Here is a 12,827-nt window from a genome sequence, read left to right as displayed (position 1 = left end):
TTGGGTACTGGAACATGTGGCTACCCTTCTCTGATGTCTCAACAACCTTCGTTGAGCAGTGCAGGTTTTTATGTGTTTAACTACCTTATACCATAACTTAAGCTCTCTGGAAGACAGATTCTATAGAGCCTCAAATCAAACATGCTTCATACCTTCTCTGTGCTCAGAAGTGCATGGAGATGGTTGGATGGTTGATGGACAGATGAACATTGTTGCTTCATTCTGTTGTGCTTAATTGGTGAGACCCCCAAAAGACCACCAGGAGTTGAGTCCATTGCAAAACACAAGAGGATCTTTTTATCATAAGCTAGAGCTTGTGCTCACACCCTCATACCCTATATAGCAGTTGAGAGTAGAGCCCTGTGCTCAGGGTAGGTGGGTGATTTATAGATCCCAGTCCCATCCAGCGGGTCCAAAGCACAGGAATTCCAGCCTGGCAAGCATCTATTGGCTGAAACATTAATGGGGATGTTGCATTTGAACTGATTGCCTGTGGGGAAACCCCGAAACCATTAACAGTCTGGCTTCCCTTGTTTGGCTGTTCTAGGGGAGAGGGGCGATCTGGGCCGGTTTCCTGACAACTATATCTCTAGTGGGCAGGAAAAAAATGCAGTAAGGCTAGTTCCTCCCTGTAGGTGGCTTTAAACTTTAATCCAATAACTGAAAAACTAATTTTTAATTGTTTGGTCTCTCAATGCATTCCTCCTGCTGGAGAGCTTCTCAGCCTGCTAGTGATCTGCTATTGTTTGTGTCACTCTTATTTAGAACTTCATTTGAGTAAATAGCACCTTCAGGATTCTTATTATTATTTTATTTTCAACTCTTTGAGCACAAAAGGGGTTAATAATAACAGTCAATGATAATATGTAAGTATCTGAATTAGCATTCTGAAAAATGTTTTCTTTGATAAATGTGGTCATACTTGGGATTATAAGTACACTAAAAATTTCAATGCATTATTCCATCCCTTCACCTGTTAATACTTAACAAAAAGAACAGATCCAGGTTGGTAGGGAATGCCCTGGCCAAATCATGTTGCTTTGGGTAAAGTTATGTGTTGATTAGAAAGTGGGAAAGTCTTGAATACCCTCTGTGTCTTGTAAACACTATTTATTCATCCTATTTTTCTTTGTTTTGGTTTTCAATAAAACACAATAATATTTAGGGGAAAAAATTTCAACATTTTGCCTATAAAGACACAGTACTATCATATTATACTTGTTTATAAGGAAATTCTATGGGTGAAAAACTATTAAATACATGCCCCATAATATATATTATATACAACTGTAAACAAAAAGACTGCAAGACATGCGTTAGTATCTGGAAAAGAATTCAATGTCTATTTGCCCCCAATCTCCTTCCCTTTTGCCTCCCCTTCCTCTCTCTTCCTCCTTTTTTCTCTTGATTACTTGGCTCATACTAAATTCTCTGATAGTGATTTTGATGACTAAATTTGGTTTCTAACGTTCAGCTTTTTTAAGGTTCTGCTAACATTTCCTTCCTAAAATCCTTCCCATGGACTTTCTGAGATAATTTTCACTAGGCTACAGTGAGTCCTTGGGGTAGCAGCAGATTCCTGACTCCCTTCTCTCTAGGTTCCCAGAATCCATGGTTTCAGGTTGCCCTGCTCTCAGGTTTTGTGGGTATTTGTTCATTCAGTGTGTCTAATGGCTCCTCTCTTTCAGCCATGTTGCCAATGTAGTAAACTCCTGACAAAGAGGTCTTTCAAGTAAGCCATTTGGTTCTACCTTGAGGAGAAATACAATGGCAAATTCTATAGATCCATGTACTTAAGTATTACTTGAAAGACATGAAGAAGAAAATGCACTGTTATTAAAGGGCTTTGCATTAAATCATTTTCATCTGGGAGGGAAGTTGTTGGTTCTGTTTGTTTTGTTGCCTCTTTTTCCTTCTTGGACCTTCTGTTCCTAACCTAGGAACTGGGTTGCCCAGTGTCTAGGTGTTTTCACTGCTGGGTGTGGAGCAGCACAAGAGAAGCAACCACTGTATTTATGAAGAATATTAAGAGTATTATTGCAATAACCATCTAATCCAGATGGTTTCTAATAATAAAACAAAAAGACAGTAGAACTCAAATACCTTTTTCAGTATTGATTGTCAATTAATGTGACTTGAGTTCATGCTTCTCCTGTCTTCTGCCAGTAGTGCTAGGCAGTGTGGAGTTTCTAAGAAGATAGGGCAGCCTCTTTTCACTGAGGTCTCAGATCCCTCCAATGGCCAAGTTTTGTTCTGACTACTTAAGAATATGCACACCAACCAAATGTCACTCCTTATGCGAAATTCATTGTAGTCCTTCCACTACCTAATATATGTGATGTGTACTTTTTATTTTTAGCCTTTATTCTAAGCTATTAGAACAGTCAACTGGAAAATCATTAGACCAGAAATGTCAAACTAGCCTTAATAGGTAGGACTTTTATCAATGGAAGCCATACATTTGATTATCTTATGTTGGACATGCTTTGTCAAGATAGCAAAGAAAGGTTGTGTTGAATAGCTAGGTAGGCACTGTCCATTTTTTAAATTCTAAAGCAATGGAAAAATAAATTTTATTGTTTAAAAAGTGCTTTGAAAATTGGGTATAATTAAATACCAATAAATACTGTCCTACTCTCAATGGTGTTTTCCGTTGACTTCCTGCTAAAACAGATGCTTTCAAAGAAATCCGAAAACAAATCTTACATAGTCGGTAAGAGAAATTAAATTCTTCAACTCAACTTCTCAATCTTTAATGGACCTTCTGATTCTGTGACTATGTGTAACTATTCCATAGTCTACTTTAGTGTATACTTAATCTACTCATTTACCACATTTATAGACTCCTTTACTACTTTCCAGGCACTGTGTTAGCTATCAAGTATTTTAGCAGTAAGCAGAGCAAAGACCCTCCCTCATAAAGCTTTCGGATGAATGAGGCATAAAGGCACTAAATAGGTAAGAACCAACAACCATGCATGGCTGGTGATGTCCGACACAAAGGAAACACTGGGAGCTCTGAGGACAGAAAGATGAAGGCAACTCTTTTGTATTCAGGGAAAGTTTCTCAACAGAAGTACTTTGAGTTGAAATAAGAAATGGCTAGTGTTAACTAGGGGTGAAGGTTATCTCTGTTGTCAACTAGACACACATGTGAAGACAGACCTCAGCTGAGAAATTGCTTCCATTGGATTGACCTGTGAGCGTTCTCTCACTCACTAATTGATTTGGGAGGTCCCTGCCCACTGTGGACCATGGAATGCCTAGGTAGCTGGACCTGGGCTACAGAAGAAAGCTGTCAGAGCAAGCCAGTATTCAGTGGTCCTTGGTAATTTTTGCATCAAGTTCTGGCTGCAGTTCCTGCCCTGCCTTCCTTCAGTGGTGGACTGTAACCTGTAGGAGAAAAATCCTTTCCTCCCCACATTGCTTTCCCTCAGTGTGTTTATTATGGAGAGGGGAGAGCAATGACATGTGCATGCCAGAAAATAAAATAGCAGCTTAGTATTACATCCCTGGAGAAATGTCTTTCATACCACTGAGATGCTTTTTATTGAAAAGAATTAAGTGACTTAAATATACTTTGTTTATGGTTAATTGTAAGTAGTTTATGTGAGTTGGAGCATGAAATTTTGTTTTATTACCTAGGCATGCACTAAAGCAACAACAGAAAGTAAGCTTATGGAATTATTAAATATTCTATGCTAAAATTTCCAATTTGGTCCCTCCCATCTAATCTAAGGAACTGAATGCTATAAACAAAGCAGTTCAGAAGAACAGAAATCTGGGTGTAAGGACGTAAATACCACTAACCAGATGCTCTTATTATGACCTACTTCCTGGGGAAAAAAAAAAAAAACTCACCTCATGGAGGGTAGGTGAAGAAACGGATCCCTACATAGAAGTAATCACTGCTCTTCCACGGGAACCATACCTACATCAGGCATTTCCGATGCCCTCCTCCAGCCTCCATGGACACTGCACTTATCTGTACAAACATATACATTCATAATTAAAAATAAAATCTTAAAAAAAGGAGCAACTCACTGAGGGATTTTAACACTTTCTCATCGATATGCCTGAAATGATCTTTTTAGCACCAAGCAGAAAAATGAAAGCAAATTAAAAAGTTATTCACACTTTCCTTTTTCAAAATTTTTCATTATTTGTTTATTTATTGTTTGTGTATATGTATGTCTATATGGCTGTGTGAGTTTGTGGGTGCTGTGTGCTTATAGGTGTTGTCAGACACCAGAAGAAAGCACTGATCTCCTGGAACCGGAGTTACAGGAGGTTGTGAGCCATAGACGGGTGCTAGGATCCAAACCCAGGCCCTCTGCAAAATCCACAGCGCTCTTCACTACTGAGTAATCTCTCCAGCCCCACACTGGCCATCTTTGAAGTGTGCTCACCAGGATCTGGTTCATTTTACAGTTATGACATTTGACCACTTGCCAAATCAACAGCGGAAAATAAATGCTTGGTCATTCTGCTTCCCTCCACAGTTGTAAATCAAGATGGCCAGCCCCTCATTGAAGGAAAACTTAAAGAGAAACAAGTGAGATGGAAGTTCATCAAGAGGTGGAAAACTCGCTATTTTACATTGGCTGGAAACCAGCTTCTCTTTCAAAAAGGAAAATCTGTGAGTTCTTTTTTTACACTTGAATTGTTTTTCTTTCCTTCACATTCCACCAAAATCCTGTAGATGGCTAGTGTAAAAACACAGTTGTGAGTCTCAGACACCCACAGCCATACTGTCAGCTATCTCACCTTCTGAGGGCCTCAGGCTGAAGCCTGTCTTAACATCTTTATTCCACATAACTCGGCAGGACTGGCTAGTCCTGCATCCTGCGATTCTTTGCCTTGTGGAAGCCATGAATCCCACTTTGGCCTGAGTCAGGGTCTCTAAGAGATTAGGAAAACTCCCCAGGGCACTGAGGATGATGGCAAAGCCCAGCCTTCTGCCTCTGCTCCCCAAGATGCTGACACTGTGAAGGGAGGGGCTGAAACAGGGTCTTAGTATATAGCATTAGCTAGCCTTGAACTTACCCTCTGCCTAGGCCTCCAGAGGTCTAGGATTAGGGTGTGCCACTACACCAGGCACCAGAGTGCCATGGTGGAGATGCTGCTGGAGTTGCTGGTGCTGGTGGTGATAGTTTTGAGAAACAGTCTCAGTATGTAGCCCTGGCTGTCCTGAAACTCAGAGTTCTGCCTCTTTACATTGAACATGCCATTATAGTTTCATTCTGAAAATATCTTTAACATAACACAGATTGCCCGTCCTCTATCTTTTTGTTCTATGGGGAATGGGTGGAGTATATCTTTTTTACCACTGACACAAATGTTGGTCTGTTCTGGAAACATAGAGGCACACTCAGAAACCATGTTTTAATGGTTATTGGGGACCCATTAGCCCAGTCAGGTTGACCCATTTCCTTAACCATCCCATAAACTAAACTATTGCCTTATTAATAAATTAAAGAGGTTAAAGTACTTACAAATTAACAATTCTCTCTGAACAAATGCACCATATTTTTAGAATTCTCACTACATATGTTACTGGAACATTTTTCTCAGTAAGAGAAAATGTAGGATAGGTGTAGGATAGTACACCTGAATTATAATGAATTCTGTGAAAGTATTTCATTAATAAGACCTCTCTTAAAATACTGTTTTCATTTTTTTTAAAAATGTATTTTATGATACTTAAAAGTTGTGTAAATTTCTCCATCTGTGTCATACATAGGTTGCCTTTCTCTGGCTAAAAAGCTTTTTCTATGTGCAAGTATGATAGCATGTTCAATTTAAAGAGTTATTGGACTTTAAAGAAATATTTTTGGCTTAATGTTGAAGCATTTTCTAAGTGTTTGAAATGACCATCTGAACTTCCTACACTTACTCCAGAATTCGGGAATAGACATGAAGATACAGTGTTTCTCAGACACCTCAGTACAAACACAGAACTAGTCTATGAGACTACTTCCAAGTACTCAAATGATGATCTATATACTTCTCACCTAAGTTTTAAACCTTTAGCTGAGTTCTAAACAATAACTCGTTTGACATCTTTATCAGGAGATAACAGTTTGGCATTGTAGAAATCTAACAGAACATGTGTCTCAAACAAAATACCTCTAATCACAAGGACATAATAGCACACCAGGCTAACAGTCCTGCTGAAAATCAGGCACGTCCTCACTAGCTGCCTTTTCTAGAGATGTGTGAAAACTCAAGCTGAAAGACAAACATAAACTATAAGTACATTTTTTACACTCTTGTTGTCTTGATTTCCACAAGCCAGCTAGGCAGCAGTGCTATCTATCTATCTATCTATCTATCTATCTATCTATCTATCTATCTATCTATCTATCTCTATCTTTGTGTGTGTTCCTGTCATTTTGTTAAGATTTATTATATATATATATGTGTGTGTGTGTGTGTGTGTGTGTGTGTGTGTGTGTGTGTGTGTGTGCTCTATCTGCAATTAAACCTGCAGGCCAGAAGAGGACATTAGCTGTCATCACAGATGGTTGTGAGCCACCATGTGGTTGCTGTGGATTGAACTCAGGACCTCTGGAAGAACAGCCAATGCTCTTAACCTCTGAGCCCTCTCTCCAGCCTCCCTATGCCCCTATATTAATTGACCTATTGATCTCCTTACATTTCTACAGGAAATCTCTTTTCTCCATCAGTTATAGTGTATCAATTTCTATGCTATAGACTGGCCTCAACACAATTTATTATCAAGAGATAGTTTTAATATAAACCAAATTAGCTAGCAAAGTATGGAGTGCAGATGTCTTCAAATTTTGTCCTGTGTAGCCCCTAAAAGAAAAAAAAATCTATGTAGTGCCTTGTAACATTTTAAATATCATCAACACATTTATCATGTCTAGACAGTTGTAATTTCTGTTGAGTTATAAATACTGACACTTTAAAATAAAAAGAAGATATTTCCTCTTTAAATATAATTACTAGAATAATAAAAAATACCATAATCCATCAATCTAGTAGCATATATCTTTATAAAAATACATATATTATTATCTTTAGCAGAGATATTTGCATTGCTTCTGTTTCCCTTGAACTTACATTTCTATACTACCTCTCCCTAGCAATGTGTCACAATTGCACTGTGATTTTTAAGATTGATTTTATTTTTAATTATATGTGTTTGTGTATGGATATGTACACATGAGTATAGGTACCCATGGAAGCTACAAGATGCTAATAGACCACCTGGAGGCGGAGCTTCAGAAGATTACAAATGTCCCAAGTGTGGGTACTGGGAACTGAATTCAGGTTTTCAGAAGAGCATTACACGCTCTTATCTTAACCACCGAGCCATCTCTAGTCCCCCCCCCCATCGTTTTTCAACAGAAGGAAATCATGTGCATAAATTGAAACTTAATTGTTTTAACTTCTGTGATCATCAGCTCCTAAGTATTCATTTCTCTGACTGAATTCTCTTTCTTGAGTTATATCATTTATGAATGCATTTAAGTATAATGCCACATTTCATAAATATTAAACAGAAAATGGAAATGCTAGTCCAGGAAGATGGTATAATGGGTAAAGTGCTTGATACATGAGCATAAAGACTTGAACTTGAGTTCTTAGCACCTGCGTAAAAGCCAGACACAGTGACTCCTGTCACTGACTCCACAGCGGGAAGGTAGATCCCAGGGGCGTGACTGGTCCAAAATGGTGAGTTTAAGTCAGTGAGAGACCCTGCCTCAAACAAATAAGCTGGAGAATGATAGAGGAACATCAATCTGATGTTGACCTCTGACTTGCACACACATACACACAAAGGCAGGGGAGGAAGGAGAGGCTGTCTATTAATAAAATTGATGTAGAAATGTTATGAGTCTTGAGTGGTCAATACTTCCCTAGCATCAATATAGTGATTATAGGAGTTTTTTTTTTCAATGTTCCTAAGGTTTTCCAAGCTGGATATACACTCCAGAACATTTATGACAAATAAGAAGAGTGCTTTTTCATTGCAGAAAGGGAGAACATGACTATCTGAGAGAGGTGGAAAAGAACAGTTGGCAAGGTGCCCAACCACAGGTACATTTCCCAATGGACAAAAATTTGTTCATTGCTTATAGACATTTTTCACTGTTCTAAAACCGTTCCTGCTTGCCCAATATGTTGACTCTGATATCACAGAGATCCCTGAAACACAAATGTAACATCACAAAATAATGCTGACAGACAGTGCATGCTTCTAGTACAGAATTCCAAAAGCTACTCAGACACTAGAATCCTGTTTTTCAATATGAGCATACCTTTTCCCAGAAGTACCACAAAGGAAACCCAATACTATGCCTCCTCAACTACTGAAAAATTGAGTTAAAAAACATTCCAAATTTCACTGCCGTCTTTTGCTCATAGTGCTAGTATAAATAGAAGGTGACAGAAAAATAAAGAACCGTAAATTAAATATTTTCCCAATTTCACTTATAATAACTTTCAGTAAACTGGCTATCTTGTGCTGACTTATGGTACTGTAATAGAGGCCAAATTTTTTGGCTTCTGTTGTCCTAATGACTCTGTGCAGTCTTAGCACTCCCAACAGAAGGGTCTTGAGCCGCAGGATTCGAAAGGACCTGGCCCCCTTGGGGAATTCCAAGAGCCAGTGACACAGGCTGCAGCAGGAGCCAGCTCACCGTGTTTCTCTTTCCATTCATTTCAGAAGGATGATCCTGATGACTCCCCAATCGAACTCAGCAAAGTACAGAGCGTGAAAGCTGTGGCCAAGAAACGCCGGGATCGCTCTCTCCCCCGGGCTTTTGAAATCTTCACAGACAATAAGACCTATGTTTTCAAAGCCAAGGATGAGAAGAATGCAGAAGAGTGGCTGCAGTGCATCAGCGTGGCACTGGCCCAGGCAAAAGAGAGGGAAAGTAGAGAAGTGACCACATATCTGTAGGGACACAGAAACCGCCTCTTGTGACCACGCATAATAGGCCTTGCCAGTGTCAACAGAAAGAGAAGTCCACCAGTGTATTACTGGGTTTCACTGAATACCAGTGAAACCATTATCCCTAGGGAGGGCCTAAAATGGCAGGATTCTCAGTAACTACCACGCCCTCACATCTCATGTATTAGCTCCAAGGTTTCTGCCTGAAGTACATGAGGGGAAAAAGCCACAGAGTTTATGCTGGAGCATGTGGGCCAGGGAAGGAAAGTTATGTAGATGAGAGATAGATGAGACGGATATAGATGACATAGATATAGCTAGATATGAGATGGAGGTAGAGATAGATATAGAAACTTCTGTAGCTATGTGATTTATGACTGTCACCAGCAAAAAGGCTCAGCAGGTGAAAGGCACTTGCTGGCCAGCCTGATGGCCTGAGTTCTAGCCCCATAAATGACTTAGTGGAAGAAGAGAATCAACTCCGGGCAGTTGTCCTCTGCTCTCTGCAGACCATGCTGCATCCATGCCCCCAGTAAATAACTGAGTAAACGGAATTCTAAGAACAGATGCCTGAAAGATCTACCTTGAAGGAAAACTAGCACATTAAGAACATAGTGTTAAAAAGCTATTAGGAAAAGGTGAACACTGAAGAAAACTTTAGAATATCAGTTACCTTTCTGTTGCTGTGACAAAACATTTGGACAAAAGTAACTTGGAGGAGAGAGGATTTGTTTCGGTTTATGGTTCCCGGGAGATAGCGTCCACCGAGGCAGGGAATATGTGGCAGCAGGCAGAACAATGGCGGCAGGAACAGGAAGCTGGCTGACTTTCGTTCACACAGGGGAAGCAGAGAGAGTGGGAAGGAGGGTAAGGCTATGAAACCACAAAGCTCGTCTTCACTGATGTACTTCCTCTACCAAGGCTCCACCTCCTAAAGGGTTCCATTACTCCCCAAAAGAGCTCTACCAACTGGGGACCAAATGTTCAAATATGTGAGCCGGTGGCTTATTTACTGTTTAAATGACCACACTTGTATCTATCTTCTCAACACGGAAGATGCTAATACGTGGTACAGTGATTCTTAATCCAGTTACGTAATCAAGTGTAGGCTTTCATTAGAGCATAAATATTAATTTTTAGACACATGGTTCTATCCAAGGCAGTAAGTAGAGATAGGTTAAGAATAGAAAGACACCTTTTCTTCTTTTTTTAATGGGCATCACCACCCTTAAACTTGAAGGTTTTAGCTAAAATTCTGTGGTTTTTCTCCTCTGAATCAAGCCTTGCATTGCCCAAATTATAAACATTTTATTGGTTTTTTTTCCATTACCCGTATATAATTTTGAATTAAGCTGTCATGGGCAGCTTAGGTGGCTTCCAGTGACCCATTCCCTGCAATAATGTTCCACCCCTTGGGGGATGGAGTGCGAGACCTGAAGCTTGCTTCTAATTTACATACTATGGCAAAAGTGATAGGTCAGTCTTTTTTACAGCTGTGTTACATTACAGCAGATATTTAAAAATTAACAGATGAATTACGGTCCCCCGATGTCTTCAATAAAATGATATATCCTGAATAGCCAGGTTATTTGGCTAAGCTGTTTAGAAGAGGCTGATCATACCAGACTCTCCTGATGAGAGTCTGAATAAGCTACCACAGTGCTACAGCTGAAAGACAATGACCCTTGCCAACAACCCTGTGACCTTGAAACAATAGTGAGCCTCTCAGGATCTAACCTGCCTTTGCTTAAACATTGCCCAGCCACCACGTTGGTGGCAGTCGTGACATGCTCTGATCAGAGGACCGGACAAGATGAACTCCTGTCCCACAGAAACTATGCAATAATAAATGTACCCTGCTTTAAATGCAAACCATGTGGTGATTTGTTATGCACTGATTAATTCATATAAATCCTCCTGCTGATATATCAAAGATAACTTTTTTCCTGTGAAACTGATTTATTATGTATTTTAGTATAGAAGCCTGGAAAAAAGACTTAAAGTTGTCACTACGCTGACACTACTGTTAACTCACTGGCGTACGAAAACTAAAAGGGGTCATACTTGAGCAAAGAAATTTAATTCAATTTAACATGTAAAGTTTGAAGGTATTATGAGCCACAGAAGTTATTACACATTGGAAATAGAGTTCAAGAGGCCGAATTTTGGGTCCAGTGCATATGCAGGTAATTGTGAAAGACATGGAATTGGCTGAAATCACTGAGGAAGAATAAGAAATGAAAGAATTGATGCTGACTGCTTGGGATACCGATATTTAGGCAAAGGCGGGTTAGATTAGCTGATCAGTATTCAGAGATGGTGTAATCCAGGAGACGCGATGTTACAAAAGCTAAATTAAGAAGGATTTTTGGGATGTCAACAAGTTGAAATCCTGAAGATAAAGCTTGATTTTCATAATTAGGAAGCAATCGGTGTCACTGGCAAGAACAGTTTTGTTGGAACCACGGAGTACAAGCTAACTTTCAATGTATTGCAGTAACTGACTGTCATATTTTAATTTTTTTAAGGGTGAGGTTAAGGTGAAAGAGCAAGGATAGATAAATGACTTCTTATTTTGTTTTTAGGTGCAGTCATCTTAAGAGGGAAAACATTTAAATATGTATAGACAAGGAAAGACAAGGGCAAAGTTACTAGATGTGACAGAGAATAATTTTTCAAGTTCTGTATCTAGGGACCAGGGAAATGTTTCAGTCATGAAAGAACTTGCCTGTAGACAGAAACCCCTGACATATATGAAAGCCCAGCCTGGCTTTGGGGACCTGAAACCCTGCACTGGGAGTTAAAGCCAAGTGGACCCCGAGCACTCCTTAGCCTAGCCAGTCCAGCTGAAATGGTAGACCTCTGGCTCAGTGAGGAACCCTGTACAGTGCTTGGGAAGATAATGACTCCCATAGGTTTATATGTTTGACTATTCGATCCCCAGTTGGTGAAACTATTTGGGAAGGATTAAAAGGTACAGCCTTGTTGGAGGTGGTGTGTCATTGGTGGGTGGGCTTTGAGGGTTCAAAAACCCATGACATTTCAAGTTAGCCACCACCACCCGGCCCCAAGATCGTTGTTGTCACAAGAAGATTGCTGTCACAACCTGTGAGATCTCAACTACCGCCCCAGGACCATGTCTGCCTACTGCCATGCTCCCTACCCTGATAGAAATCTACTCACCCTCTGAAACTGTAAGCCCCCAATAAACCTGTTCTTCCATAGTTGCCTTCGCCTTGGTGTTCCGTCACAGCGATACTGAAGTCAGAACCTGCCTCCAGGCAAAAAGGCAGAAAGCCACAGAGGAAGGAAGCTGATAATCTGCTCTGACCTCCGCATACATGCGTACTCACATACTCGCATACATGTACCATACAGACACACACTCATGCACGCACACACACACACACACATGCTTCTGTGCTCGCACAGCCATGCATACATGCACATATGCAATCTGTAACGGTAGCAATTTACTGAATACCTGCTAAGCAACAGGAAGCATTTCTAGCACGGAAATTCCAAAGTAAAAAGACAACCTCTCTTTTTCTCCCCGCACTCAACCTGATTTTTATTGAAAGCAGAAGCACACACACAGAGTAAAGCACATGAAGAGACTGACCCCATTGGAGGAGTCCATAGGTTTTTGGAGGGAATTGGTTTTTTGGGATGTATTTAAGGTCAATTACACCAGGGAAACAAACAAACAGTAAAACACCTGTTTCTTTGTCCAAGAAGTTAACATCTATTGAAGGAGACAGACACATACAACAAAGGTCCCAGTGCCTTATGTCTAGTGTCTCAATGAAACATGCACACAGTCTCATGGAAACGGGGTAGAAGGCCCATTTCCACAAGTCACTGTTTCCCTGAGGCACTATAGAGTAAGCTAGGCTTCATG

General features: G+C 40.1%; 1 protein-coding gene across 1 annotated transcript in view; it reads left to right on the top strand.

Moving 5' to 3' along the window:
- The window catches only part of Veph1 (ventricular zone expressed PH domain containing 1), a 191,716-nt gene extending 181,535 nt beyond the window's left edge, over nt 1-10,181 (top strand). The window contains exons 12-13 of the mRNA XM_055596770.1: nt 4,503-4,639; nt 8,699-10,181. Of these exons, the coding sequence (XP_055452745.1) occupies nt 4,503-4,639; nt 8,699-8,935 (374 nt within the window). The 3' untranslated portion in view covers nt 8,936-10,181. The remainder of the gene's footprint in view (nt 1-4,502; nt 4,640-8,698) is intronic.
- Nucleotides 10,182-12,827: the final 2,646 nt, after the last annotated feature.

The sequence above is a fragment of the Psammomys obesus genome, unplaced genomic scaffold, assembly GCF_907164565.1.
Source record: "Psammomys obesus unplaced genomic scaffold, mPsaObe1.curated_primary_1811, whole genome shotgun sequence".
NCBI classification, from domain to species: Eukaryota; Metazoa; Chordata; class Mammalia; order Rodentia; family Muridae; genus Psammomys; species Psammomys obesus.
Note: the sequence above shows the minus strand (reverse complement) of the source record. Positions and strands in the feature narration are given on the sequence as shown.